Below are 26,602 nucleotides of genomic sequence, written 5' to 3'. Positions count from 1 at the left end.
AGAAAATGTCATATTTTCTATGAAATGGAAAAACAACTTTTAAAAATCATTTACCTACACTGAACTGATTTACTGTGTGTTAATGTCTGTATGTGGCAAGTGTATATGAGAGAAACAGGAAGAGGGGTCGGGGGAGGGTTCACCAGACATTACTACAATACTAGTAACTTATATTCAGTCAGCAGAAGCAACCTGCACAACAATGAGCACTTACACACATGCTCCTGAATCAGTGTTCCCTGTGTGGCCTTCACAATTCTTAACCCCATCCCTCCTCCATGTACACAATCCTCAAAAATAAAATGAAAAGACCAAACAGAAGCAGAGATTTTCCATCTGAGAACTATAGTTATCAAAAGCAAATCCATGGTGAACAAATTCCACATTGTTATTCCACTGACATATCTGCTATAGTAGTAGAAATGAATTTAATTCAAAGTTGTTACGAAGTGTTACGAATGGAATCAATCCCAGTATTTCACAACAAAGCCAAAGCATAATTTCAAAATTAATGATGTATTTCATCCTCAGCAATCCATTCACTGGCAGAAATATCCTCACAACTTGCTTGTGAGACCTCTGTGATAATGTGAAGTCATCCAAACCACAAAAGTAAGCCACGTCCATTTTAGCGTAACTGTCAGAAAGTCATACCCGATAGTACTCCACAATTCTGCAGCTGTATGTATAAATTTATCAACCACCTGCATGGATGATATTACTGACCTAATATGAACCTTACTTCTTGTAGCTTACTTCTGACATAATCTGACAAAGCATTTGTGCCGTTTACTTAAGTGTTGCTGTCCCGCCCCCCCCCCCCCCCCCCCCCCGCCCAAGCCTGTTCATGAACAATACAGAATTTGCCACAATTTCAAGTAATCAAGTATACTTCATTAATGAAGATGAGGATGATGATTCTAAAAAGATTCACATTGGTTTCAGACTGCATAACAGGTTTATACTCCATGCTTCTTTGTGCCATGGTAGCAGGTGCACTTGGTGAATTCTGACTTGGTCAATCATTTTCTTTCTGACCAAAAAGTCACTGAACTATTTGAAGAGCTTTCCAAGAAAATCTGGTACACACAAATGCCATTTATTTGTGACAACAAAAGTCAGAGAAGGAATGTCATTTCTAGTTGGCTGATACAGTAACACATGAAAACTCACCTGCTGATCCAGGCAGCTTTAAACCAAGACGTTGCCACTCGAAAGCGTCAGCAGCCAGCTTGCGAATATAGTTATCATCCACGCAAATCAGAATGTTCTCTGGTTTTATGTCTGTGTGGATGATGTTGCATTTGGAATGCAAGTAGCTCAAACCTTCTAAAACCTGGAACAAATGCCACATCAATCTTCGTAATTCATGCCACTGGATACCAAATTTCAACAGAAATAGTTTGCTGGCTGATTTGCCTTTGGGACATAGTAACAAATAGTAAACCTACAGACAGCTCTGTGACTTATCTGGGTGGTCTTGACACTCCAGCTAAACCTGACCATGAAAAGCTTCCAATTTCTGTCTAATTACACAACTAGCCAATTTATACTTTTTTAACTACTCAAACTGTTATTTGAAATGCAGTCATCCAACCCAACTTAATAAAAAAACCGAATAAAAACCAAAAAACCCAATAAAAATACACAGAAACTTAATGAACAAGCTGATTCACTAATAATTCATTTAACTGTATACAAAACACACACACAAAGAAAACCCACATCAGGAATTTACAGTCTGTAACTATATCCATAAAGCAGTTTGAATGATGAATGAGCATGCTGAATCTCACAAATAAACATAACTTCACACAACGGTATATTCAAAATCAAACACACACCTGATGACACAAAATTGGGATGTACAATGTAACTGACCTGTCTGATGATCAGCTTGACATTTTGGACGGGAATACCCTGGTAGTTAGAACGAATGATCAGCTTCAGCAAGTTGTAGCCCAGGACCTCAAACACCATGCACACGTCTTATGGTATTAAGGGAACAACATTCTTGCTGTATGAGACATAACAAACCTAATCTGCACTACAAAAACAGCAAAAAGAAACAAAAAACAAAAACAAACAAACAAAAAAAAAAGCAAACATCAATCTAAACAGACAAAAGAGGGAGATGTAAAGTGGAGTGGAGTGGGGAGGATCTCTTTCTCCACAAACCTGGAAGAAATGAACAGGAACAACAAAAACAAACAAAAAGATGAAGAAAAGACATAAAATTATGGCGGGTATCAGCTGCTGCATACGCAATCCAACTGCCAAGATTAAAGGATACGGGTTCCATTTACACCTGATATCTTGAAGTCATCCAAAAGCTGTACTGACTTCTCTCTGGCAGGATCTGTTTCATCACTGTTTCGAACCTGCAGAAACAAATACAATTTATAAGCAAAATGGGAACAACTGTTTTAAGTATGTCAACCAGCAAACCTGTCAAAAATCAATAAAAACTGATGAAAATAAACCAACCCCCCCGCCACCCCCAACCCCCACCACCCCAAATGTATGCCAAACTGACATTCTTGGAAACATAATTTTGCTCTGGGTCATTTAGCTCAACACTTCACATTTTCAGAAGAATGAGAAAAAGCTTTAGCAAGTAAATTAATGTATTACCAAGTACAGTTTTCTGAGCACCATCACTATTCACAATGAACAAATCCTACAGATGACTACACATTTTTCTAGAAAATACAAAGAATGATTATAGCTTTTGTAAACAGCCCTTAATGTTTTACACAATCTTACTGTTTTTTCACCGAAATGTAATCAAAATCCAAAACCATCTTCTCTACTTATGAACTTTATGTGTGCATACAACTAAATCTAAAAGGCCATTGGAATGTAACTAAAACTTTCAGTTTCCTACACATAGCAGGTTTATATCATGGAACACAACCTCTGAACCTGCGCACAAATGACAAAGTTTCTGGTACTGTTATTAAGTACATCCAAAACTCACAACCTATGTCCTCATAAGCTGCTGCTTCTTCGTTCGTGGGCTGCAACTCCCACGTTCACTCGTATACATGTACATGAGTGGGGTTTTATGTGTATGACTGTTTTTACCCCCCCGCCATGTAGGCAGCCATACTCCGATTTCAGAGGGCAGGGGGCTCTACCCAGCTAGGCAGCCTGTTGTGCAAATGACTGTGTGTTTGTAAAGCGTGTAGAGCTTGGTCTCTGATCGTGGACAGGCGCTATGTAAGTATCCATATCCATCATTCCATGACTCAGGCTGAACATTATCTTCTGCTCTTTTGTTCTGTGTGTTAGGAATCCTTTCCTAAAATCGGAGTATCCACAGGACAATGGATATCATTTGACTACTTGCAGGCATGACAGATCAAAGTGAATGATTTCCAGGATGTCATGTTTTGCAGACTGAAAACGGCTACTCACTGAACAAAGTATGAGACAACTTGTGTTGTCTAGAAACACCATGTCCAATCCTTTAACTTAAAAACAAAAACAAAAAAAAACCCACCTAAAAAAGAAAAGGGGAAAAACAAACAAACAAAAACCTGAGAACCCCCCCCCCCTCCCCAAACAACATATCCCCATGCAAGTTCAAAATATATTTATTTACTCACACATTTGAGCAGCTTGATCTCATCCAGAGCAGTTTCTGTATAATGTTGAGCGCTCTTCACAACCTTCAAAGCCACAAATCTCTTGCAACTGCAACAAAATGCATAACATCCTGTCATTTCCAACAAAAACCTGCCCAAATTAAATAAAGATGATAAAATCATTCAATTCAAAGCAACTGGGTGCCATATAGACCATTGCTCTGTGACACATAAATTCAGAATGATTGTCTCATGAAACCTAAATATCATGCTTTGGTTATTTGGTACCTGGATATAAACATATTTTGCTTGGATGGAGGATTGTGTATGATGATTTATCATGATGATTTCCTTGCATTATAGACCTATACCCCATAATATGACTTTTTTAAACATTTTTTTTTTTAAACAAGTTTGATTTCCTTTTTTTGTTTGTTGTTGTTGTGTTTGTACAAATGTAAAATTTCAATAAAAATGTTTATCATTCAAAGCCAAGCAAAGCTCACTGTCAGCTTTAAAACTTAAAACATTTCTCTTGTTTCCAGGATAAACCAAATGTGGATTCCTCTTCCCTGCCCCTCCAGAGGGAAAAAATAAAGTACAAAGAGAATGACAATTATCCACTTCGTGCGTGCATGCATGCTTTTGCTTTCTGTCTTTTATCCCAAAATTAAACAACTATCTTTACTGATTTTAGTTTACTTTTAGAACATTACTGATTTTAGTTTACTTTTAGAACATACAATGCACACACACACACACACACACACACACACACACAAATCCCAATAACAATTAACATATATTTTAACATATCTAACTAAAATTGCAAAGATAATAAGAATTAGGATGCATGTAAACAGAAGTGAAGACAAACATCAAAAGTAGCAGATATTCATTCACTGATCAATACTTTTCTAATGTTCAGCAGTGCTTAAGTACGTAATGTTTCTTTTATTCTAAGTTTTGCACGATTTACTGTTTACTGGCAAAAAAAAGAAAAGAAAAAAAAAAAAAAAAGCCCTAACATTCATTCTATCTTATCTTACTGTAAGAACAGGTAATGCGCACAATACACACACCTTCAATGCAATGTTCATGAAAATAATCACAACATATCTAAATATTATGGTGGGCAGGAAATGGGATGCAGTGCACAATGCAGACAGAGCAGATATGCTGTGTGGCTCTGTGCCTATCTGGTTAAATGAATGTGATGCTTCCACAGTATGTGTCCATAGTGGAAAGGCTGCACACACACACACACACACACACACACACTGTGGCAGCCTGCTGAGTGGGACGGGGAAACTAGACATAATGCTGTCACCAGCAGCCAGGGCATAGACAATTGCATTGACATGAGGACACAGACAATTGCACTGGCGTGGACTGTAAGCCTCATTGACATGCACAGTGTGCAGGGGTGGAAAGGAGAGGTGGAAGCAGGGGTGGTCAGAGAGAGGTGAGGGTGGATGTAGGGCTTCTGTTGTTGTGTGGAAACAAACGAAAAAAAGAAAAAAAAAAGTTACTGATTAGCTGAGTTCTGTTTCGGAAAGTGTCACTTTGCCTTTAGATGATACATGAATACATAATGTAATGGGGCAAACAGGGCTGCTGTGGGTTTATCAATATTTCACTGACATATGGATGACCTGTATAATGTTGGCACAAACAAGTCTAACCGAAGATTTTCTTCACTTTTTTTCTTTCCTTTTCTTTCTTTCTTTCTGTCCATCTGTATGCTCAGACTGCAAGAATGATGAAATGAAACCTTCAAACAAACGTTAACCAGAACAACAGACAGCAGAATACCATATTCTGTGCGAACCCCACCCTTCTGAATACATGCAGCAAGATTCAACTGACAGTTTGAAAATGTAAAATATGAATATAGAAGACTAACAGTAGATCCGGTGGGAGGTGAGAATTATCACAATTTTTTCTGTCTCTTAAGAATAGTACAATCATCCCCCCCCCCCCCCCACACACACCATCCACTGTCTGCCAGCCAGCCAGACAACACCCCAAAACCATCAGAGCCAGTCAAGCAAAGAGAGAGAGTGCCAGTGCCAAACCCACCTGAGATCCCAGCACAGCCACACAGTGGAGAAGTGTCCCCAGCCCAGCTTTCTGACCACATGGTATCGTCCGTTGAACAGGTCTCCATTCTTCACTGGATGGTATCCGCCTGCACAAACCACACATCATTTACCTGCCCGTTCAACTCCGTTAAACTCTTGAGTCAACACTGACAGAAAGAGAAGAAAGGTGCATTGCATTTAGATTTATGGACTGGTTTTATTCATATTACAAGTTATCACGTTATGGAAGTTTAAATGACTTCCCGTTATTGTTTCAAAGAATCTCAGTTAACTGAAGATCGATGTGAAAATCAGGGAATGCATCCTGTAAATGTCTTGTTGACTGGTCTGAAACTACGGTTTTGGGCAATAAGCATGCACTTTGCCATTTACCAAATTGATACATGCAATGCTGTGGGCAACAGGCAGTGCAAGGGCAGTGTACAAATGTGTGTGTGTGTGTGTGTGTGTGTGTGTGTGTGTGTGTGTGTGTGTGAGAGAGAGAGAGAGAGAGAGAGAGAGAGAGCACAAATCTGTGCAAGAGCACATTTCTGTTCAAAACTTCACAACAGGCAGATGATCCATTACAGATCACTGTAGAGATCAAATCAATGAAAAGCTTGGAAGCTTTATGTCTCCATGTGCAGAGAAATACAAGGCTCTTGGGGACATGGAAATTGGCTGCATAATTCTCTAATCATATCCAGACTTGCACTGGCTGGAATCAACTGTAATGTAAACAATACAAACGCTGAAACAATTCTGATGAGCTAATTTATTCACAAAAAACTTTCTTTTTTATCACCAAAAAGTGTGCTCAGCCATGGTTACTTTATATAATCAGATCTGGTGTCTTCTGCTCCAGGACCATATGTGCCTGAAATATCAGAACTATCAGCCCTACCTTTGCAGTAATCACGAGGATCTTCCTGTTCATCATCGTCAGAGCCCAAAATTTCCTCATCCTCATCATCATCAAAGTCTTGCTCGTGTTTCTTGGGCTCATCGAACCTGCAAAATGAAAACCATCGCAGTTTCACAGCACAAGTGATATAAACTTTCAAAATTGCTGTACCATGCAGTATTGCAGGAAATCAATTATTGGTCCACACATATATTGTTATCATGAGACAGGTGAGATGAGGTGGGATTCAAAAGGGGGAAAAAAGGACACGGTTGAACTAAAAATGTGATTATGAAGCACAAGAAGGATAATGTAGAGATGTGGCAGAAAGAGAGAGGAACGAGGGCATAGTGTAAAGAATTGAATGAACCATACTGTCAAGGCACTTTTTACGTTTCTGAGAAAACTGATTTAAAAAAAATAAAAAAGAAAGAAGAAAAATCATTATCTTAGCAACATCTTATACAAAACAGCTTTCTATTTGGATGGTAGAGAGGACAGAAAAGAGGAGGAAACCAGATATCAAACGAATGTCGGGTACATTTCTAAGATGCAGATGTGAATTTCTTCAAAGTTTATCAAAGGGTATATACACTGAAAGATGGAAATAAAAGGAAAGCATTCCATCAGTGTGTGTGTGTGTGTGTGTGTGTGTGTGTGTGTGTGTGTGTGTGTGTGTTACTGTTACAGAATGTACGCTTATGTCTATGACTAGTGTGAGTAAGTGAGTATGTGTGTTACTGTTAGAGAGAGAGACTCAGTGAGAGAGAGACTCACAGAGAGAGAGAGAGACACTGAGAGAGGAGAGAGAGAGAATATGTGTGTGTGTGTGTTTGAGAGAGAGAGAGAGAGAGAGAGAGAGAGAGAGAGAGAGAGAGAAAGAGAAAGAGAGAGAGAGTATACTTTTACTGAGTACTTAAAAAAGTGCACGAAAATAAATAAATAAGTTCTTTAAAACAGTACACTTTCAAAAAAAGAAACTGGAACGCAGGCAAATGTAAAAAAAACAAACAACAACTGATCATTTAAACTGTACTGACAGAATTGACTACATGCTGCATGCAATGCAAATGCGTCACAATGTATTAATTTTTAAGTTCTAACACTTCTATTTAAACTTTAATTCATTTTGAATAACTGAATAATTGATGCAATCATTAACATCTAAAGATAGAACAATCTATCTTTGTTATATCTCTCCTGATCTCCCAAGGCCTGACTAAGCATGTTGGATTACACTGCCAGTCAGGCATCTGCTTGCTTGGCAGATGTGGTGTAGCATATATGGATTTGTCAGAACGCAGACGCCTCCTTGAGCTGATACTGCTCAAAATCTTCTTTAGAAGTACTGATACAAAGAGGTCCTTTAGATTATTAATAGCCTGACTGAGTGGTGAAACAGGAAGGAAGGAAGGGGAGAGAAAGGGGCAGGGGTGGGGAAGAAGAATTACCAATGTGTTTTTAGCCAACATCAACTTATTTGTTTTTAGCCGTCATCAACCTATCAAGCTGGACACATGAGCCATCTTTGCTATCTTGGACCCTTCTGACATTTAAGTGATCTTTACAGCAAACCCTGATCAAACGAACTGGCAATAACCACACACACACACGACAAGACAGGCAGACCTGGCACACTCATTCTCTCTCACAGAGAGCAAGAGGGAGAAGGGGAGGAATAAAATATCCTGATACTTATGCATTCTTTATGTGACCACCTTATTCACTGGAATGATATAAAACATGAATGAAATTTCTGTTTTCCACTGTCATATAACTAGAACTGGTATGTAAACTGCAGCATAAAAGCAATATTCAACATAGCAATATCAACAAACAAGGCAAAACTGAGAAGCAACAGACATGCATCATATTAAAGTAAATATTACAACCAATTTATATATAAATATTGCAAAAGCTCATGTAACTCGGTGAAAGAAGCGGAGTGCATCATCCCAGTATCTGGTGTTACAAACTGTCCTATCATCTATAATCTGGATGGATTCACAGCTTACCACTCACTGCTCTGTGTGTTCTTGTAAATCTGTATGATCACTATATGTGCAGGTTCCAAGTTCCAAAACTTTCCTTGAAGAAGATCAGTGAGTGAAAGAGTTATTCCATATTTGCTTATTCACTAATGAAACAAACTGAATGAGGTAAAAAATACAGTTACTAGGTAAATCTTAAATCCACTAGGAATGTTAAATATAAATTTCATTCACATGAAACACTGACCAACACAACACTTCAAAACTGCATTCGGTTCAGGCTTAACTTGTATTTATTAAAAAATAAACACACACACACAAAAAACAAAAACAAAAAACCCACCAACAAACACATACACACACAAAGAAAACCAACAACAAACAAATCAGGCATAAAACCAAGAAACAGCACTTAAAACAGCTGTGAATGAAAGTGGTGGTTTCATCTGGCAGCAACTCACGAAGCAGAGGAGGAAGCCTCACTATCTGAGCAACTAGTACTACTGCCACTGGCACTGCTCCAATATTCTTTTTTGGCTTTCCTAAAAACACAACCATCACCCATCTCTAAGCCTCTTGAAACCTTCCCTTCCAGTTTCCTGTCCACAGCCCTTTGACATAAATGTAAATGTAACACAGCCCTCTTTTTACGAGTTCGGTGAAAACGTTAATTAGAAATAACTGATCAGAGAAGCAACATTTCTGTTATCATCATATAATACTGCAAGATTATCATCAATGTTGTTCTTTTACACCACACCAATCATAAAAGCCACCTAAGGGTAATCATGCTATCACACATACACACACACACACATGTCCATGTGTGTATGTGTGTGTGTGTGTGAGGGAGAGAGAGAGAGAGAGTGTGTGTGTGAGTGTGTGTGCATGGTGTTTGTTGTGCTGTGAACACAACTTCCTGTGTGGAAATTCTGATGCTCTGGTCAAGTTTGTTTTATGATCCAACACCCACATCTACCAAGTTTCCTTTTTCAATCAAGAAATGATTCACTCTGAATCAGATGTTACCTGTCAGAGTCAAATGTTACCCCCATACCCCAAACAATCTTTGAAACAAGAATACTTACAAAAACTCCTTCACACATGAGCAAGGAACATATCCCTAGCACCATAACTGTGTAATTTCACAGTTCAGTGTTCAAGAAACAAAGATATAACAAAGCTAAGTAATTAAATGTATGTATCTTAATGCTCCACCACAGATAACCAAATTGTAAAATTATAATTCTCTCATCCCCTCACTGATGGAACAGAGCAGACCGAGGGGAAAATGCAACACCAGAAGCCAGTTAAGACTTTTTATTTTTATTTTATTATTATTTTTTTAAGACTTTAGGGGAAATATTGGATGGAAAGAAAAGAAGAGTAAAACAGCAGTAAGTAAAGTCATCAACAAATGGGACAGACTGTGGGAATGAGAAGACAGAACAAAACAACCTGGCACAGAATTTTCAAGAGGTGACATTACTCCTATGAAAACACCCACCATTTCCAAAATGGGAACTTAACTGTACAGCATGTTAACATGCATCCACAGGTAAACATAACCTGGCACACACCTCCCTTCACACAGCTCCCTACTCTCTCTCCAAATAACATGACCGACAGGCTGAAATGCCTCTGATGAGGCTTCAGTTGTGCAGGTCAAGTTTGCATGCACACCTGCCACACACCCTCCCATTCTAAGCAATATTTCAGAAGCAGAGAACCAACATTTTAGGCAGAGACCATGTTGGATGGGGGAGCGTGTGTATTGTGCATTAAGACTGTCAGCTATAAGAGATGATAAATCATAAACTGAGGTCCCATGTGTAGCATGCACTCAGCACACTTTTAAAGCAACCCACAGGAACAAAAGGCTTGTCCCTGGCAAAATTCTGTTGAAAAAATCTACTTTGATTGGAAAACAAATACACTTGCTGGCAGAAAAAAAAAAGACAGAAGAAGAAAAAAAGAGGGTTGTGCTGCATTGTTAAAGCAGCCTAATTTACCACAGAGAAATCTGTTGTGACAAAATGTAATACAATTACATTTTATTTGCTATTATATCATGTACCACTATCATGTCTGTTATTGTTACTTTTGAAGTGTTTTCCTTGAGCATGAGAACACAAACACACTGGAACCAGGTGAATCGACACACACACATTGTGACATACATAATATCAATCTGAAACAGGAGTGTGGTTTAGGTTATAAAAATGCTGGAAAAGTAGTAAAATTCTACTTATAAAGTCAGAGCACATGTCTGTGTGCATATGCATGTGACTGAGAGAAAGCGAGAGAGAAAGAGAGAGAGAGGGTGGGGGATGACATGAGCATCCTCTACAAAATGTTTATCACTATAATAATGTATGTTAAGACCTCACTAAAATTAGTAACAATTCTTAAAAAAAAAGGAAAAAAAGTTGACATCACAAGTGCACTGTGTTTGCAACTATGGTGGCTGAATTAAAAAAAAATTTTTTTTACAAGGACTTCCAGCTTTGCATATAAATGCAACATTTTTCAGTTTGTGTTTATCAAAATTTGCAACAATTAATTTTTTCACCTATGTAAACACAATAATTTGACTGGAGCATGTGTAGTGGGGTTGACCGCACACATTCACAAAGGTGATTCTTGGATGCCTTATACTTCATACATGGGCTTCTGCTACTCCTTAAGAGCTGATTTTCAAACTTAAAGTAGTCAATACAGCCTGTTCTTGTCCAACAAGAGCACAGAAAGCAAACACACTGGGCACATACAACTATATAATGACACGGTTCAATACTGAATGTTCATTATTTGAATATTTCAAACCAAATCTTCCACTGAGATGATGGGGTGCGGTAAGGTTCAACATCGGGTTAAAAAGAGGAAAAAAAAGAAAAAAAAAGAAAAGAAAAGCAAATGATTTGATAAAAATCAATATTATAAATTATTCAAGCAGAAATAACAATGTGCACATTATTACTCTGACATCACTTTCTATATTTACCCCAAGTCCCAACTTCACAATATCACCAGCATTTTGTGGGGTGCATCAAGTTAGGGGAGGGGATGGGAGAGGAGATGAGGTGGTGGGTCTTAGTAAAGATGTCGTAGTTTATGTGTATGACAAGTGAATAATATCAAAATTATTTTGAATTAAAACATTAGAGAAAGAAAAACAAAAATGCTTTTGTTGTGTTTTTCATGTTAATTTGAAAAGTTTTCATGCCACTGGAGCAGAGAAAACACACAAGCTGGTTTTGCAATTTTCATGCATATGATAACGAATGCTGAAAGTGTATCGAACAGTACTCATCCATTTTTTTCTTCATTATATCATTTTAATCTCATCTTGTTTTGGTTGTGTGTGTTTGGGAGCATGAGTTGGAAGGAAAATTGAAAGGGAAAATGTATAGTGAAGACGAAAGGTAATAAATGACAAAGGGTTTAGAAGAAGGGAAAGGTGCAGAAGTCTTAATGGCCTTCAAATCAACTTCTCCAGTCACAGAATTAAACATCCCCTCTCCTCCTAGCTACTGCAGGAAGGGAAATAGATGACTGAAGTTGTGTAAGTCAAAATGCAGTGCTGTACTCACAATCCACTGGCTCTGGAAGGTGAAGAGAGTGACACAGAAGACAAGGAGCCTGAAGGCAAGGAACTGGAAGACAAAGACAACCCTGAGGGAAGCAGACTGGAGGAAAGGGTGGTTGAAGAGAGTGTGGTTGTTGGGAGGATGGGAGACACTGCAGGAAGCTGACAATTGTCCCCGTCAGTGTGAACCATTTCGCATCATGACCCTACTCGCACCACGTAGCTGCACTGAAGTTTCCCAGGAAAGCAACAAAACTGGTGATTCTTTCAGCCAACAACAACATCTGCAATCAAATGATCCAGGGGAAATAAAAGCACCTCCTCTTGTTCTTGGCCTTGAGGACAGTCCTGTCACCTCTCTGTCTCTGGCAATGTTACATGGCTGATTAGGAAAAAAAAAAGAAAAAAAAGTTTAACCCTGGAGCTGTTCCAAATTTGTGTCTTTTTATTGTTTGGAGAGCTCATGAATAAGTCATAGCTGTCCCACACCTCAGCAGCCCACCCTCGGCTGCTTGTCTGTGATCATCTGTGAATACTGATAGCAGACTGGCGTCAGTAAGTCAACATCACAGTTCAGAAATCAATAAACAGCCTATGTAGTCAACCAGCAGAGCACAGAGTAACACACTTTCCATGTCAGTAGCAGACAATCAAAAAGTAATTTGCTTAAAAGCTTTACAGTGTCAAAGCATAACTTTCCCTCCCCTCAAATTCTAGGTATCTCCCCAAGATGGGAGGGAAAGGGATAAAATTAAAAAGGAGACACTGCATGCACACACTTTCACCAAGTTTTATCAGATGGTACATTTATCCTGGTTTTTGCCTAATTATAACAATCCATGCTATCATATTTTACTTTTTTTGTGTGCCTATTTCAGTATTTGGTTAGCCCTGACCTCAAGATCTTGAACTTCACTGTCAAACATGCATAAGAATGCATACAGGCCTTTGAACATGCACAGTGAATGAACACACTATCAAGTATGCTATGCAAAAAACACAAAACAAACCAAAAAAAATGCAGAAAACTAGATTCTCACTGACTCAGCTGAGCACATCTTTTCTGTACCACTACGTCGATGACTGAACCTTTACTGACTCACACACTCAGTTGGACCAGAGGTCACTGCAAAGGTTAGTGCCTGACAGGAAGTGATCAACAACTATTATGCTTTAAGGTGTATCAGTCTCTCTCCCCAAACCTATCCTGCTAATCTTGTAATGAAATGCAGGACCATGATCACAAGAAAAGGTCACTTGAAAGGGTAAATCTGTAAAGTGGCTCTGCTGGCAATGCCACTTCAACCACAGAACACTGATTTCTATGTCTTTGATCACCTAATAGACCTTTTGCAAAAGTTGCTGGAAAGAAAGTTCAGGAAAGGATATAATTATGCAGGGGAGGGTGGGCGGAGGGGGTGGGGGTGGGTTGGCGGTTCCTTCCAACAGAACTTCTGCCCTTTAGAAAAGAAAAAAAATAAAATAAAAAGAGTGAGAGATAATGAAAATAACCAGTCAACACACACAAACGCTTGCACACATAAAGTTGATAAACACAAGACTTGCGCATACAGACAAATGTAATAAAAGCTATAGACACACATACATTTGGAGGGCTATTACACGATAGATTACATGGTGCAGCTCACCCAGGTGGGGAGATGAAAGAGGCTGGGGAATCCCATTCTCATACTGTTTCAATACATCACACTATTGACTAATGCACCTTCATTCACATGACAGCAGCTGATACATCAGCCAGTCTATGGTGGAGTGGTGACAAAGCCACATTCCAACAAACCTCCATGCATGACTCACTATGAACCATGTGCACACAGACAAATAGATCCTTAGTCCTCACAAGCAACCTCCTCCCTCCCTCTCATGAACCATTCATGTTACTTTATAAGTTTAGATGTTGCTGGTTTAAAACCATTTCCATTGGAATCTCTCTCTTCTAAATTTAGATAGCAACAAAGCAGTCCTAATAACACACAAGTGGTAGCTTCCTACCCGCCCTTCCCCCCCACCAATGCAGAGTCAATGCATCTCGCGTGTCAAAGACCCATTCACATGAGGCAGCTGTCATGGTTCCTGACCTCATAGGCTCACGCAGTTATCACAAGCTGGTGATTTCCCCCTCCCGCTACTGACAGAGTTGGAAAGGCTGATCTGACAGGAGAAAGCAGGATGCTTTCATGGGCAGAAAATAAGGGTGCTTCTCAATAAAAAGTAGGGTGCTATGCAGTTTATTCTGAACCCTGGCACAGACAGGAGGAACATGCAGATCAACTGGAATGGGTGGATGTTGTTCTACAGTTAAAGAATATCTAACCCAGCCGATAACACGGCTGTCTATAACTTGTTCTACATTTTCACTGGGTTTGGTGACAGTCAAGTCACATACCTTGAATGACTTGATTCAGTGGCAAGATAAACCCAACCAACACATGGTGAGAAAGCAGGCAAGGGGTCACCTGTACTATGGCTGCCAAAAGCAGACAGCCCTAAAGTAGAATGCAAATGTGGCTGTTTGAGGCAAATATTTCAATTGTACAAAGCCACAATCCTCCCTTTAACTTCATTTTTAGTAGAAGGCTGAACAAACTCACAACCTTTAAAAAACTGTAAATGAAAAGATAAAACTCGTCACATGGAAATATCCAATCCAATAACACCAGCTTTTTTTTTTTTAAATATAATTTTCTTATATAATTCAAGGAAATGGTATAAGTATCAAGTTTGGCACTGAGATATAGGGCTTTTCTTCCAAAACAATAAAACAGTTCAGACACAATCACAGCTGAGGAAAAAAAAAAACAACAGAAAAAAACTTAGAGACATGTTAAATTACATAACTGATTTGGAAATATTAGCGACAATGGGAGGGGGAATGGGGGCCAGTGTGTGTGTGTGTGTGTGTGTGTGTGTGTGTGTGTGTGTGTAAGATCTATATATAGCAATAATAATGAAAGAAAGAAAAAAAAAGACAAAAAAAACAACAAAACACACACACAAGATGATGATGACACTTGAGGAGGGAAAAATATATTGCTACTTCTTTCCTTAAACTAAAGCTGAAAGTAAACTTTGATGGGGATCAGATATAATACTTATATGACGACACTGTCTCAAAACAGGATATAACAACTGCATGTATATATCAGAGACTGTGTCTTTTCTGCTGAAAACATAATTTTCCCAATTTCCATCACACATTATTTATTTGCCTCTTTCTATCGCTTACATATTCGCACATGCATGCCTGCATGTGCACATGCACACTTATACCTTCACCTTCAAATGCTGGATACAAGCACAAAATCATATATGAGCCATTTATGTGCCTCAGAATAATAAGGAAATAAGTATGGAAATAAACAAAAAGCTTTGTATTAAAACAGAACATCACCGCTCTGAACCCACAATGGAGAACAAAAAGAAAACACTATCAGGCAAGCTCAGCAAATCTGTGAGGAATGACCCCGAAACCAATACTGACGGTCCACAGAAACGCAGAAAGCCACTGTCTCAATGCACCACAGACTCTTGCTATGAAGACAGCAGGCACACAGACCACCAAAAATCAGTAATGCACAAAAAGAGACCGCTCCAGGATGACATTCAAACTGCAGCCAGTAGTCTTGATGGAAAAAAAAGCACCAGTCTGACACAGACACAACACAACTGGAACCAGTGAAGGAAAATCCAAGCCCTGATCGATCCACCACAGTACACCCAATTCCTAAAACGCAGTCTCAACCCAATGCAGACAAGATGCTGAATGCGACTCAGCCATCCTGAATAAGCAGAGAGATCAACATGGAAGTAGAAGCCGTGGGTGTGAAGTGAAGGGGTGTGATGAGAGATCTGTTCTGTTGGGGATAGATGAGGGGAGTGGGTGGAGGGTGGCAGTGTATTGGCCCCTCCTGGCACAAAATAGTTGAGGGGGTGGGGGGAGAAAAATCAATGGCCTGGCACACAAGGGAAGGGTAAAGCTTCCTCGCTTTATAAATGTCTGTGTAGCTTTCTTGTCGTTCAGTTGGCGACTGGGCTACTGGGTCATCACGTCTCTTTGTGTCCAACACATTTTGGCCTTGAAAGTCCAGTTACAAAAAAGAAAAGAAAACAGAGAGAAAAAAATGGGGGTGGTAACATGTTATTTGAAAACCTCACCATGTGTCAGCTTTCCACGAACATTATGAGCTGGTGGTCTTTTTGTAAAGTAAAAATATTACACTTAAGCAAAACACTGAATAAATAAGGCTACAGTATGACTATGACAGTATGAGTGGATATTTTGGCAAATTATATGTGTATACAGATGGACTATCTGGGAAATATGTTTAATACATTTTATCTATCCCCCCCCTCCCCTTTTTTTTTCTCTCAAATACTTGAATGTGCATTATTGCTGCCTGTGTTTAAACTGTGTCACACACGTGTATGCAAATGCAGGTACCAGACACATATTATTAGCAGACTGTCTCTACATGTTTTGGAGTTTTACAGAAAATTATTGTTGGAAAACATTACCAGTTGCCAAAAAAAAAAAGAAAAAAAAGAAGAAAAAAAAAAGGCTACAGTGTTAAGTGGTTTACTGTCTGCAACACTGATTAAAATTAAACTTTTCTGTATACACACACACACACACACACTATATATATATATATATATATATATATATATATATATATATATGTGTGTGTGTATATATGCAACACATGTAATGCATATTTACATAAAGTGAACATATGCACGACCCATCCTCTGATTATTTGTACCAAATAAATAAAAATAAAATATGGCTGTAGGACACACAGAAACATTTTACATACTTAGGCATGCTTAATGTCACACACACACACACCCTGCCCCATACTGTATGAATATTCTCTCTTATATGAAACAGAAGCATTGAACATGCAAGCTTGCGTGTATGCACTCCAACACATATTGACTGCTTAAAATTTAGGAAACAATTACGCAGCATTTTCTTCCTCTTTTCTCAATTGTCAAAGTATAAGCACATGATGGTTACTGATTGTCACACTGCAACTGGAGAATAAATAACACAAGGAAGAAGTGTTTTCTCTTTTTGTAAAGCCAATGTAAGAAAAAAAAGGGATCAATTTTCTTCTCAAATTTTTTCATATAATTTTGATGCATGATCATCAATACATCCAGTAAAAGACTAATTTTGTCTGCCAAAGTTCAATGCTTATATTTTGTAATAAGAAAACGCCAGTGTTAATATTTTACCACACACACACACTTTGATCGGTTATGACCCAGCTCCAATACATTGACCCATTTCTTCTAGCTGGTATACATGTGTATGTCAACAGACCCCACACACTATCTCACAGATGGAGGGAGTGAGAGAATTCACAGCACACACCCTGCCATGCGAATCACTGAACTACTGACAACTCATGCATAAAAAAAAAAAGAAAAAAGAAAAAAAAAGAAGAAGATTACAGTACTCTATATGTGTGGAGAACAAGATACTGAGCAGCTTGCGAGTAGGACAGAAAAGGATAAGGCACAAGGAAAGATGGAATGATCAGCAGTTATTATGGCTCAACTCAATAAAAGTCAAGTCAGTAGAAGCTTCCTGTGCCCAAAGACTTGGGTGGAAGGCTGCAGGAGGAAAGGATCAATAATGACATTCTCCCAACCTCCTCCCTTTCTTTTCCCCCAAACACCAAATGGGCTCCAAAGAAAAGGAAAAGGAAAGTGAACAACACCCATAGTGGCTGAATCCCTTTTCTGTTGCAAATGACATTCATTACCAAGACATTATATAATACATTTCGGAACAAGAACACACACGCATGCATGCACGTGCACATACACAAAGTATTTTGCATTTTGATGTCACAAATGACACTGAGGATGCTATCTTTTTTTAACATCCTTTTTAATCTCTTATTCTTTAATCAAATCAAAAACACCTTATTAATCCACATGGAAATTAACTTGTGCAATCACAGGCTCGTAAACACCAACATAAAATGATCATGCGCAACATAAAAAGAGATTAAAACTAGTCAAATAAGAATTCCCAATAGCTGACAATGGACTAAACCCCCTCCCCCATGCCTTCCACCTCCCCCGCCCACACACTCACGTGAAGACCACAGGGTATTGCACAACAATATTTACAAATGAGAACATTCAACAAATAAAAGGTATATAAATAATACATTACTAAAATAACATGCTCGTGCGCACGCACACACACATATAATATATATATATACACACACGTGTATGCATTAAGACCATAAGGTATTGTACAACAATACACAAGGATTCGAAATTACGAGATAATTTGGAAATATGTTGACCATAGTTTTGAGAGACGGTAACTGGTGATTTCAAGCTTTCTGATATTTCTCAATAGCTACACCTCACCCGTCTTCACCATTGCCACCACCATTACTTATCAATCTCTCCTACCACAAAGCTGACCACATAGATACAAATGGCAATCTCTGATCTGTGACACAAAGCACCCTCTAGTTTTCTTATCACAGGTTAACTGTCTAACAATTCAGTACAGCACAACCACCAAACTAACATTGCACATTGACTAAATGACAAATAAAACTGAATACAAAATCATTTTCATTTCTGGACAGAATCATTCAACTTAAATGTTAAAGGTCACCAACCACATTTCAGAAACATTCCATCCTAAGTACTGCCAAATTCAGGCAAGACAGGCAAGAGTTTCAGACCCTTAGGTAATACTAGTAGTTACAGCCACTAGTTCCAACAAAGGAATTATGAAGAGAAAAAAAGGCACCACAAACCAGACAATTCCCTCACAAGTTTTCAGACTATTTCGCTATGAAGTCTGTTGATAGACAGCACAGAATATATGGGTTTGAGCTCATAGGTTTTGGTAGCCAGGGAAAAGGGGAGAGAGGGGGAAAGGGAGCAGGTAAAAGAGGGATGGACAGGGGATGGAGGGAGGGCAAACCATAGACAGGCACACAAACAAAATAAGGACATGATGTATGTGTTCAATGCAACAAGGACTTTGGTTGTTGTTTTTTTTGGAGGGGGGGGGGGGCATTTTATCATAAATTATAATGCAGTGGATTGCAAAGATGCTTGACTACTGAACTTTCAATATCTTATCCTCTTTAAATACTGATAAAAATGATTTACATGTCAGGCCTTAGAAAATGAGCATATGCCAGAAGATAAGAGAATAAACGGAAATTCAGGCCAATGAATCATAATCGGATAAACAGATGAACACTGAACCAAAATACTGAATGTTGTCTTTTAGTCAAAAACTCTAAAAAAAAACAAACAAACAACATATCAGGCACCAGACACTCACACACGAGTTGAACATCCAAAACCTTGCTTTTCACTCAAAACTGGTTCATTTTTACCTGAACTGCCGATTCCGATTCTGCCATTTTGAAAGTCAATTATGCTGCCTTTGATCCCAATCACAACTGACACTAACACTAGTAAGAAATATTTGTTCTGTAACTGTGCTAAATACATGGACAAACACACTGAACAGTCCTAACTCCTGTACTGATATTTTTCAATGGATGTGAATATTTTTCCATTTGATGATGACAGTTGAAATCAACCTGGATAACATACTGCCCTGCTGACAACCTCCACTTTCAATGACCAAACTGTTGAACGACTGACAAACTATGGCAGTAGACTGAAGTGACTTGTTCACATGACACCTGCACTTTCATGACCACTACTGCACTGGGTACTACTGACCTGATGCTATGATCTTATCCATGACCAATTCCTACAAACTAACACCCTGTGGCGTGTGGGACTGTAATGCTCTATGTTTCTGTGGATACTCAAAGAGCACTCACACAGCTGAAGCAGAAAAATCAAATTCAGTGACAGCTTTGTGCAAGGAAAAGATGTCAATTGGTGAGGAGAGCCAAAAACCAGGAGAAACAGAACATGAAACATGGCAAAGTGCTGGTATGCTGCTAAAAAAAAAAAAAAAAAAAAGGACAAAATTTGACCTACATAAACTTTGATCAAGCTCTTACTACAGTCTTAGTCTCATTTCTATAAGATAACGCATCCATATTCCATGTATCAAAAGCATTTTAGCAATCCAGTTGATAGTGGGTGAAATGTTGGAGATCTCTTATAAAGGACTGATCAATGGTGAACAGAATGTAAATTTATCAAACTAAACTTGTACCGGTCAGGATAAAAATCACTGTAAACATCCTTTATCATGGAGAGCGATGTCTTAAACATCCCAGAACACTTCCTGAAATCATGTCTTAAACATCTATGAACAATTTCTGAAATCAGATTTGTCCAGTAATAGAACATGACTTTTCACTAAATTAAGCCATGATAACAAACAAATGGTGCAGAGCAAAAGTGCTGAAAATGAGTTTAGATTAAAATCATAATCTGCAATGGTGTCCTAGCAGTGCATGGGCAAACAGTGTAATAATACTGACACTGCCTTCACTTCAGGCTTCAAGGTCACTTATGCTTGTTAGGAAGTCTGCATGACTGTCAAATTCTACCCGAAGTGAGGGCGCTTCGTCAGAATCACAGTTGAGTGTGTGATGTCAATACTTAAAGATTCTTTAATCTTATCACTTATCAGGAATCTCATTCACCAGTGGCATGCATTCTGTCATGTTTGGAATTTGTCCCCAAACTCACTGTCCTGAACAGGTGCGCATGTATTCAGTTCATGAGGAACAAGGGAAATAATCCAAGAATTCAATGATACTTTTTTTTTTTTTTTTAAATTGGTCACTGGATTGGCTGAAGATCTGGAAAATCTAACCTGTTCTTTTATCGTTCTGATTGGTTTACTTTCCCAGCATGCATAAAACTGTACAATTTTTTTTTTCATGTTTGTGCCATCATTATCCTTTGATGATGGTACTATAAAGGACAGGCAAAATTACTTGAGACACAGAACTGCCTCTGAGTTTTAAGATCATACAATAATACACATGTCAAGCGTCAAGGATTTACCAGATCAATATGTAGAATCAGACATATGTCAGTGGAAGAGCCTAACCATGAAGTACATCTGGCAAACAAAAGCTTTAAGATGGCATCATCAAGATAGGAAAAAAATATAGTAAAAAAAAAAAAGAAAGAAAGAAAAAAGACTTTGAGGCTGGCACTAAAGTCTGTTTTGACAAAGTAATGAACATAATCTAAAGTTCAATGATTGTGCCGAAAACCTACCAGAATCACAATTAAAACGTCAAGGTTACTGGTTAGGTTAAACTCTGTTATTACAATATTAGTGTAAACCCTTTCACTTCCGGAACTATCTGTAATTTTTGCAAAATACCAACCTAAAAAAATCACAAAAATGAATAATATGCTCAAGAGTATGCAAAAGTATATGTTTTCCTGAAGGAAAATGAACAGACAATATAAGTTATCACTAAGTTCAATGTTGACAGGATGAGATAACTACCACTCAGGCTCATGCAAAAGAGGAAGAGCACATTATAAATACCAATTACTATTTTTTTGCATAAACCAAGTGATTTTGATAGCCTTGACTTTCAACTTGTTGTTTCACTTGAGACAATGTTATGGGATGAATGGAGACAAGAAAGTCTTAACAACTATTCTACCAAGTTTGGTTCTCATATCACAGTAGCTGATAAAATAACAACATTAAAGTGTACTGAAGAGTGTCACACACATTTCCAAAGACAAGGTGTTGTTTTTCTTATCCCTGCCATGTGATGTAGGCAGTCAAACTTGGTTTACAGGGGTGAGGGTGGGGGGTGTTGGGTTGGTATTTAGACTGAGTTTAAAAACCTAATCTAGCAGTGCTTGCAATGGCCAAAACCTGAAACTGTGAAAGTCACAATGACCTCCTCACCCAGTCCACAAATCTTGGGGTCACTGTCAAGCAATATTTGAGAATACTTTTTGAAGTCTAAAATAGTATAAAACTAATATGTAGTCTTCAAACATTTAACCCTTTGAGCCCCGAGTTCCTGAGCAATTTTAACCCTTCTGCCTGAACTCCTCAGCCAAAATTTGCAAATAATTGGTATTAAACCCCTTGAGCCCTGACCACCGCTTTACCGGTGGCAGAGAAAAATGACAATGCCCGGCCACCGGTTGAGCGGTGCGTAAACACTTGAAGCGTGCAGAGTCTCAACCTGGCCCGTCAGGGCAGAAATCAGGGACAAAATGTGCGAGAAAACAACTGCACACAACGCAGCAAGTAATTGATATGTTTGATGATTTATCGGAAGTAAAGTATGACAATGATTACTCTGATAGTGAGGTGGAATTCGAATCAGATGATTTTGCTACAGATAGTGATGGTGAAAATGAATCTCAGCATGCAGAATCAGTTCATCAAAGGAGGCGTGTCAGGTTGAGACTGCACGCTTCATGGTAGAAATCGATCTTTTTTTATCCAAAGCACATGCACAAAACACAGTGAGGGGGCGCGGCTATGTTGGTACTGCGTTTGCTGGCGTCGGAATATTACGGTTTTTCTGATTGGCTCTTCAATATAAGTCAACCAATAGCAAAACACGACACAAGTGTTTACGCACCGCTCAACCGGTGGCCAGGCATTATGCCACCCCTCCCCACCACCAGTAAACCAGTGGTCAGGGCTCAATGGGTTAAAATTATTGTAATTTTCAGTCTAAAAGGTGACACAGCACATAAGGCGCACTCCCGACTTAAAAAAACCCAACCTTTTAAATTGGTTACAGATAAGGCGCATACATCTGGTATCTGATACATATCTGATTGGGCTTGTTCTTGTTGCTTTTAGTCCAGCAAACCAAACAGGGCCACATCAGGACTGTCAAACCATACAAATGCTCAACTGCGTCAACACAAAACTGTCACATCTACAAATAACACCAATACAAATCCACAAAACACAGTTCATGACACAGTATCCCAACCATTTGATTTAGCTCCCTATAGCAAATAAGACTAGGCCATGCTGAGGACACCAACCATTCTGCTTAATTTATCATCCCCAGATTACAAAAAATCTTTAAAAAGGAAAAAAGAATACTTCAAAGCCAAATAAAAAATAAATTAAAAAGGCCATATACTATATAGGCAAACAACACTGCAGAATGGGCAGCTATTGCCCATCAAAGTGTTTACATCTCACTACCTAATTGCCAGAGCAAAACAGCACAGATAGTACATCATAGACAGCAGAAATGAGAAAAAAGTTTCAGGGCTGCTTGAAAAATGAAAATGAAATGGACTGGGAAGGCCAAAAAAGGAGACAACAGTGAAGAAAGAAAAAAGGAAGAAACACAGAGAGTGACAGAAAAGAGGAAATTTCTAGCACAGAATTTCCAGAAGGTGGGGATGCTATAAAAATTTACTATGAAAGACCCCCGGCACAGGGCGCACATGCATCAAGAAAAAAAAAAAGGTGCAAATTAAAAAGTATTTCTCTTTCACAACTGTATGTCGGAGCCATGAAGTAGAAAAAAAAAAAAAAAAATTACAAGTTACAAAGTCAGTGAAAAAATCCAAACAAAGTTCATGATGGCAAAATGATGTTTTGGCAACTAAGCTAAGGTTAAATCATTCCTCTGTCACTCAAAATCCTCCTGAGAAGTCCAACCTCTCAGTGTGAGACAGAAACAACATCAGAACCTCAGTTTCGGAAGTTGCTTCCCGATGTGTGATATCTTCTTAAGAGCTGACGTCGGAATTTGCTGTCATCATGACGTCTTCACTAATCTGCATACTCAACATCATCAGTCAATATGTACTATTATGATTTTATATCTGCCATTAAACATGAAAAGAAAAACTTGTCACGTATCTTACTCCAGTTGAATATTCTTATATTTTTTGCCACGTGATGATGTGTCGGTTACATTCAGTTTTGAAATCAGCTCTGTTGCAGGTGCCTGCTGAGTTTTCAGTATCATTGAAAAGCATGGAGTATGTGAAAATGACTACCAAGGATATAAGTACTAATACTATAATAAACTGTGCAACAATAAGTCAAGAACCCTATGATATAATACAATGAAATGTGGATATCAATGTCTAACACTGAACCACCAGTTGTTGCTACAGCCGATGTTGCTATCTCTAGATCAGTTACCACTGAAACAGAAGTGAAGTCTAAATAAGTAATGAAGCGAGGCTTTGTTCTGGTGCAGATGGTTTGGAACTTGACTCACAGCACAAACATTCAGTGACGTCTCAAAAACAGATGTACTCAACAGAATTTAAAAGTGAAGAGTTACATCAGGCTTATTTAATAAACACAGCTGATTAAAAAGTGTAAATATGTCTGAATACATAAATCTGATAAAATGGCATGCATTATGCACATGGCAACCTCTGCCCCACGTAATTTCAACCAGCTGCACACAACCAACTCTGTCATTATTGACTTTTCTCAGTGTGACAGCAATCTGAGAACTTCAGACAAGAAGGAACATGGCAGATAGTAGGGTAACATCCTTTATTGTCACTAATCATATGTCAGTCATCCAATTTCAATACAACTTACATGTGTGTGTGTTTGAGTGCATATGTGTGCGCGCACACACGCAAGTGTGTCTGTGCATGTTTCTGTGCATGTTTGTGTTGTGTGTCTCACTTTCAGTGTTTTCAGTGTTTTTGTGTGCTTGTATGTATTCTATATTGTGCATTAATAAGTCAAAATACTGTTGAATATTTTGGTCTTAATCATGCTTCTCTATATCTTAAAGACTCTATCCACATTTCCCCCCTCCACTCTTCTGCGTGACCAGAGTAGTCAACGTCCATGCCTTGTTGTGAACACTAATTATTCCGTCTGGAGGGGAAAAATTGTGGATAATAGCTTAGAGTTGTTTTAATTACAGCATATCTATGCCTGTTGATGCAGTGGGTTAGGCTGCTGGTCAGGCTTCCATTTAGCTGATGTGGTATAGCATATGATGGACTTGTCAGAATGCAGTGACATCTCCTTGAGCAACTGAACTTTTATTACTGTGCTCATTGATTGCGATGTGTATCACTGAGATTATTGTATGTGAGGTTTACATTAATTTCACATTTAAGCTATCTATGTCTTTTATATATTCATAATGAATGACTGTGACTAGTGTGAGACTTACCACTGCATGTGCATGATTGTGATCATTGCAATGTCTCATTGTATGGTTCACATCAAAATAAACATTCAATTTTCAGCATTTTTGCCATCTAACTTCTAAATATTCATACTGATTCACTGTGATTTCAAACATCATTTGTGAAGCAAACACACACATTTCTCTTCATCTGTTGGGTACTTTGTATTGTATTCTGTATCTATGTCATTAAAAGTCAGTCTTTAAAATGATTGGGTTTCTTTCCATTCAAAGTAAACAAAAAGTGAAACAAAATCACACTTTGAGAAATACTGACATATGAAGCACATTGCAAGGCTACATAAAAAGATGAAAGGCAATAAGGATAGACAAGGACAGAAATGGGAAAAAGATTCTGAAAAAAAGAGACAAAGAGACTGTGAAAAGGGGAGAAAGAGAGGAATGACAGACTAGTTCATTGGTGCAGTGTCAAATAAGCTTATTACTTACAAGACACAATTCAAACACTCAATGTGCACAAATGTCGCCTGATAAGGGATTGTCAACAACTGTTCACAAAACGCACATGTGATCGAACAGCGTGAATCACCACCGTTGGTTGCTAACCTCGAATCGAGGATTTAACGGTCGAACCACTGCCCACATGATGAACGTCACGGAAGACAGCCTGTGATGATTACTTATTAATAGTAGCAGTAAACGTACTTCATACTCATTAAAATTTTACAGAGAAAATCGGACTTTATAGCACACAAAATGCGAAGAAAATCAAAACAAAAATCTAGCTCGGCTACTTACGCCGTTCGTTTCTTGTCGTTCTGATTGCCCAGTCGCGGTTTCGCTTTTGCTCTCTTCTTCCGCGCCTGGATGGCAAGAGCTGTACAGAAAGAAATATATCTTTAGACTACAACTGGCATTCATTTGATCAGACGACTCACACAAGAAATCAACGCTAATCTACAAACCTTTTCGAGGAATTTTGGAGCTCATCGTTGTATTTCACTACATCTGGATGGTATTGCGCATGCGTAAAGTTACCTTGGAGCATGCTGGGAAATAACTTCCGTGGAAGTCGTTCAGACAGGAGTGTAGGAACACGCGGGATTTGTAAAATAATCATCACAAAGAATGGTCAAGAAGGAAAGGGAACAAGCAAAGTTTTATATATCGCATAAATACTGCTAATAATAGAATCAAATTTTTACAATTTATGACTATCGACTGCACAAACAACCAGGACTCATTCTCGTACAGATTGCCAGTGAAAAACAAGTTACCTGGCAACTAATCTATTACCAACGCTAATATTTATTATCGAAAAATCCTTTTCTCACT

The 26,602-nt window shown here is 38.5% G+C and overlaps 1 protein-coding gene across 3 annotated transcripts in view; it reads right to left on the bottom strand.

Moving 5' to 3' along the window:
- LOC143284456 (SRSF protein kinase 3-like) overlaps positions 1–26,312 on the bottom strand; it is a 45,343-nt gene extending 19,031 nt beyond the window's left edge. For 2 of the 3 annotated variants that reach the window (XM_076591098.1, XM_076591099.1), the window contains exons 1-7: positions 12,163–12,365; positions 6,579–6,685; positions 5,673–5,781; positions 3,612–3,699; positions 2,294–2,381; positions 1,882–1,988; positions 1,174–1,336 (exon numbers count right to left, since the gene is read on the bottom strand). In XM_076591098.1, coding sequence (XP_076447213.1) covers positions 1,174–1,336; positions 1,882–1,988; positions 2,294–2,381; positions 3,612–3,699; positions 5,673–5,781; positions 6,579–6,685; positions 12,163–12,350 — 850 coding nt within the window. In that variant the 5' untranslated portion in view covers positions 12,351–12,365. Of the gene's footprint in view, positions 1–1,173; positions 1,337–1,881; positions 1,989–2,293; positions 2,382–3,611; positions 3,700–5,672; positions 5,782–6,578; positions 6,686–12,162; positions 12,366–26,065; positions 26,145–26,232 lie in introns of those variants that run through there. The other variant, XM_076591100.1, reaches the window with a different exon arrangement.
- Between the last annotated feature and the right edge of the window lie 290 nt (positions 26,313–26,602).

The sequence above is a fragment of the Babylonia areolata genome, chromosome 8 (assembly GCF_041734735.1).
Source record: "Babylonia areolata isolate BAREFJ2019XMU chromosome 8, ASM4173473v1, whole genome shotgun sequence".
In the NCBI taxonomy this organism is placed as follows: Eukaryota; Metazoa; Mollusca; class Gastropoda; order Neogastropoda; family Buccinidae; genus Babylonia; species Babylonia areolata.
Note: the sequence above shows the minus strand (reverse complement) of the source record. Positions and strands in the feature narration are given on the sequence as shown.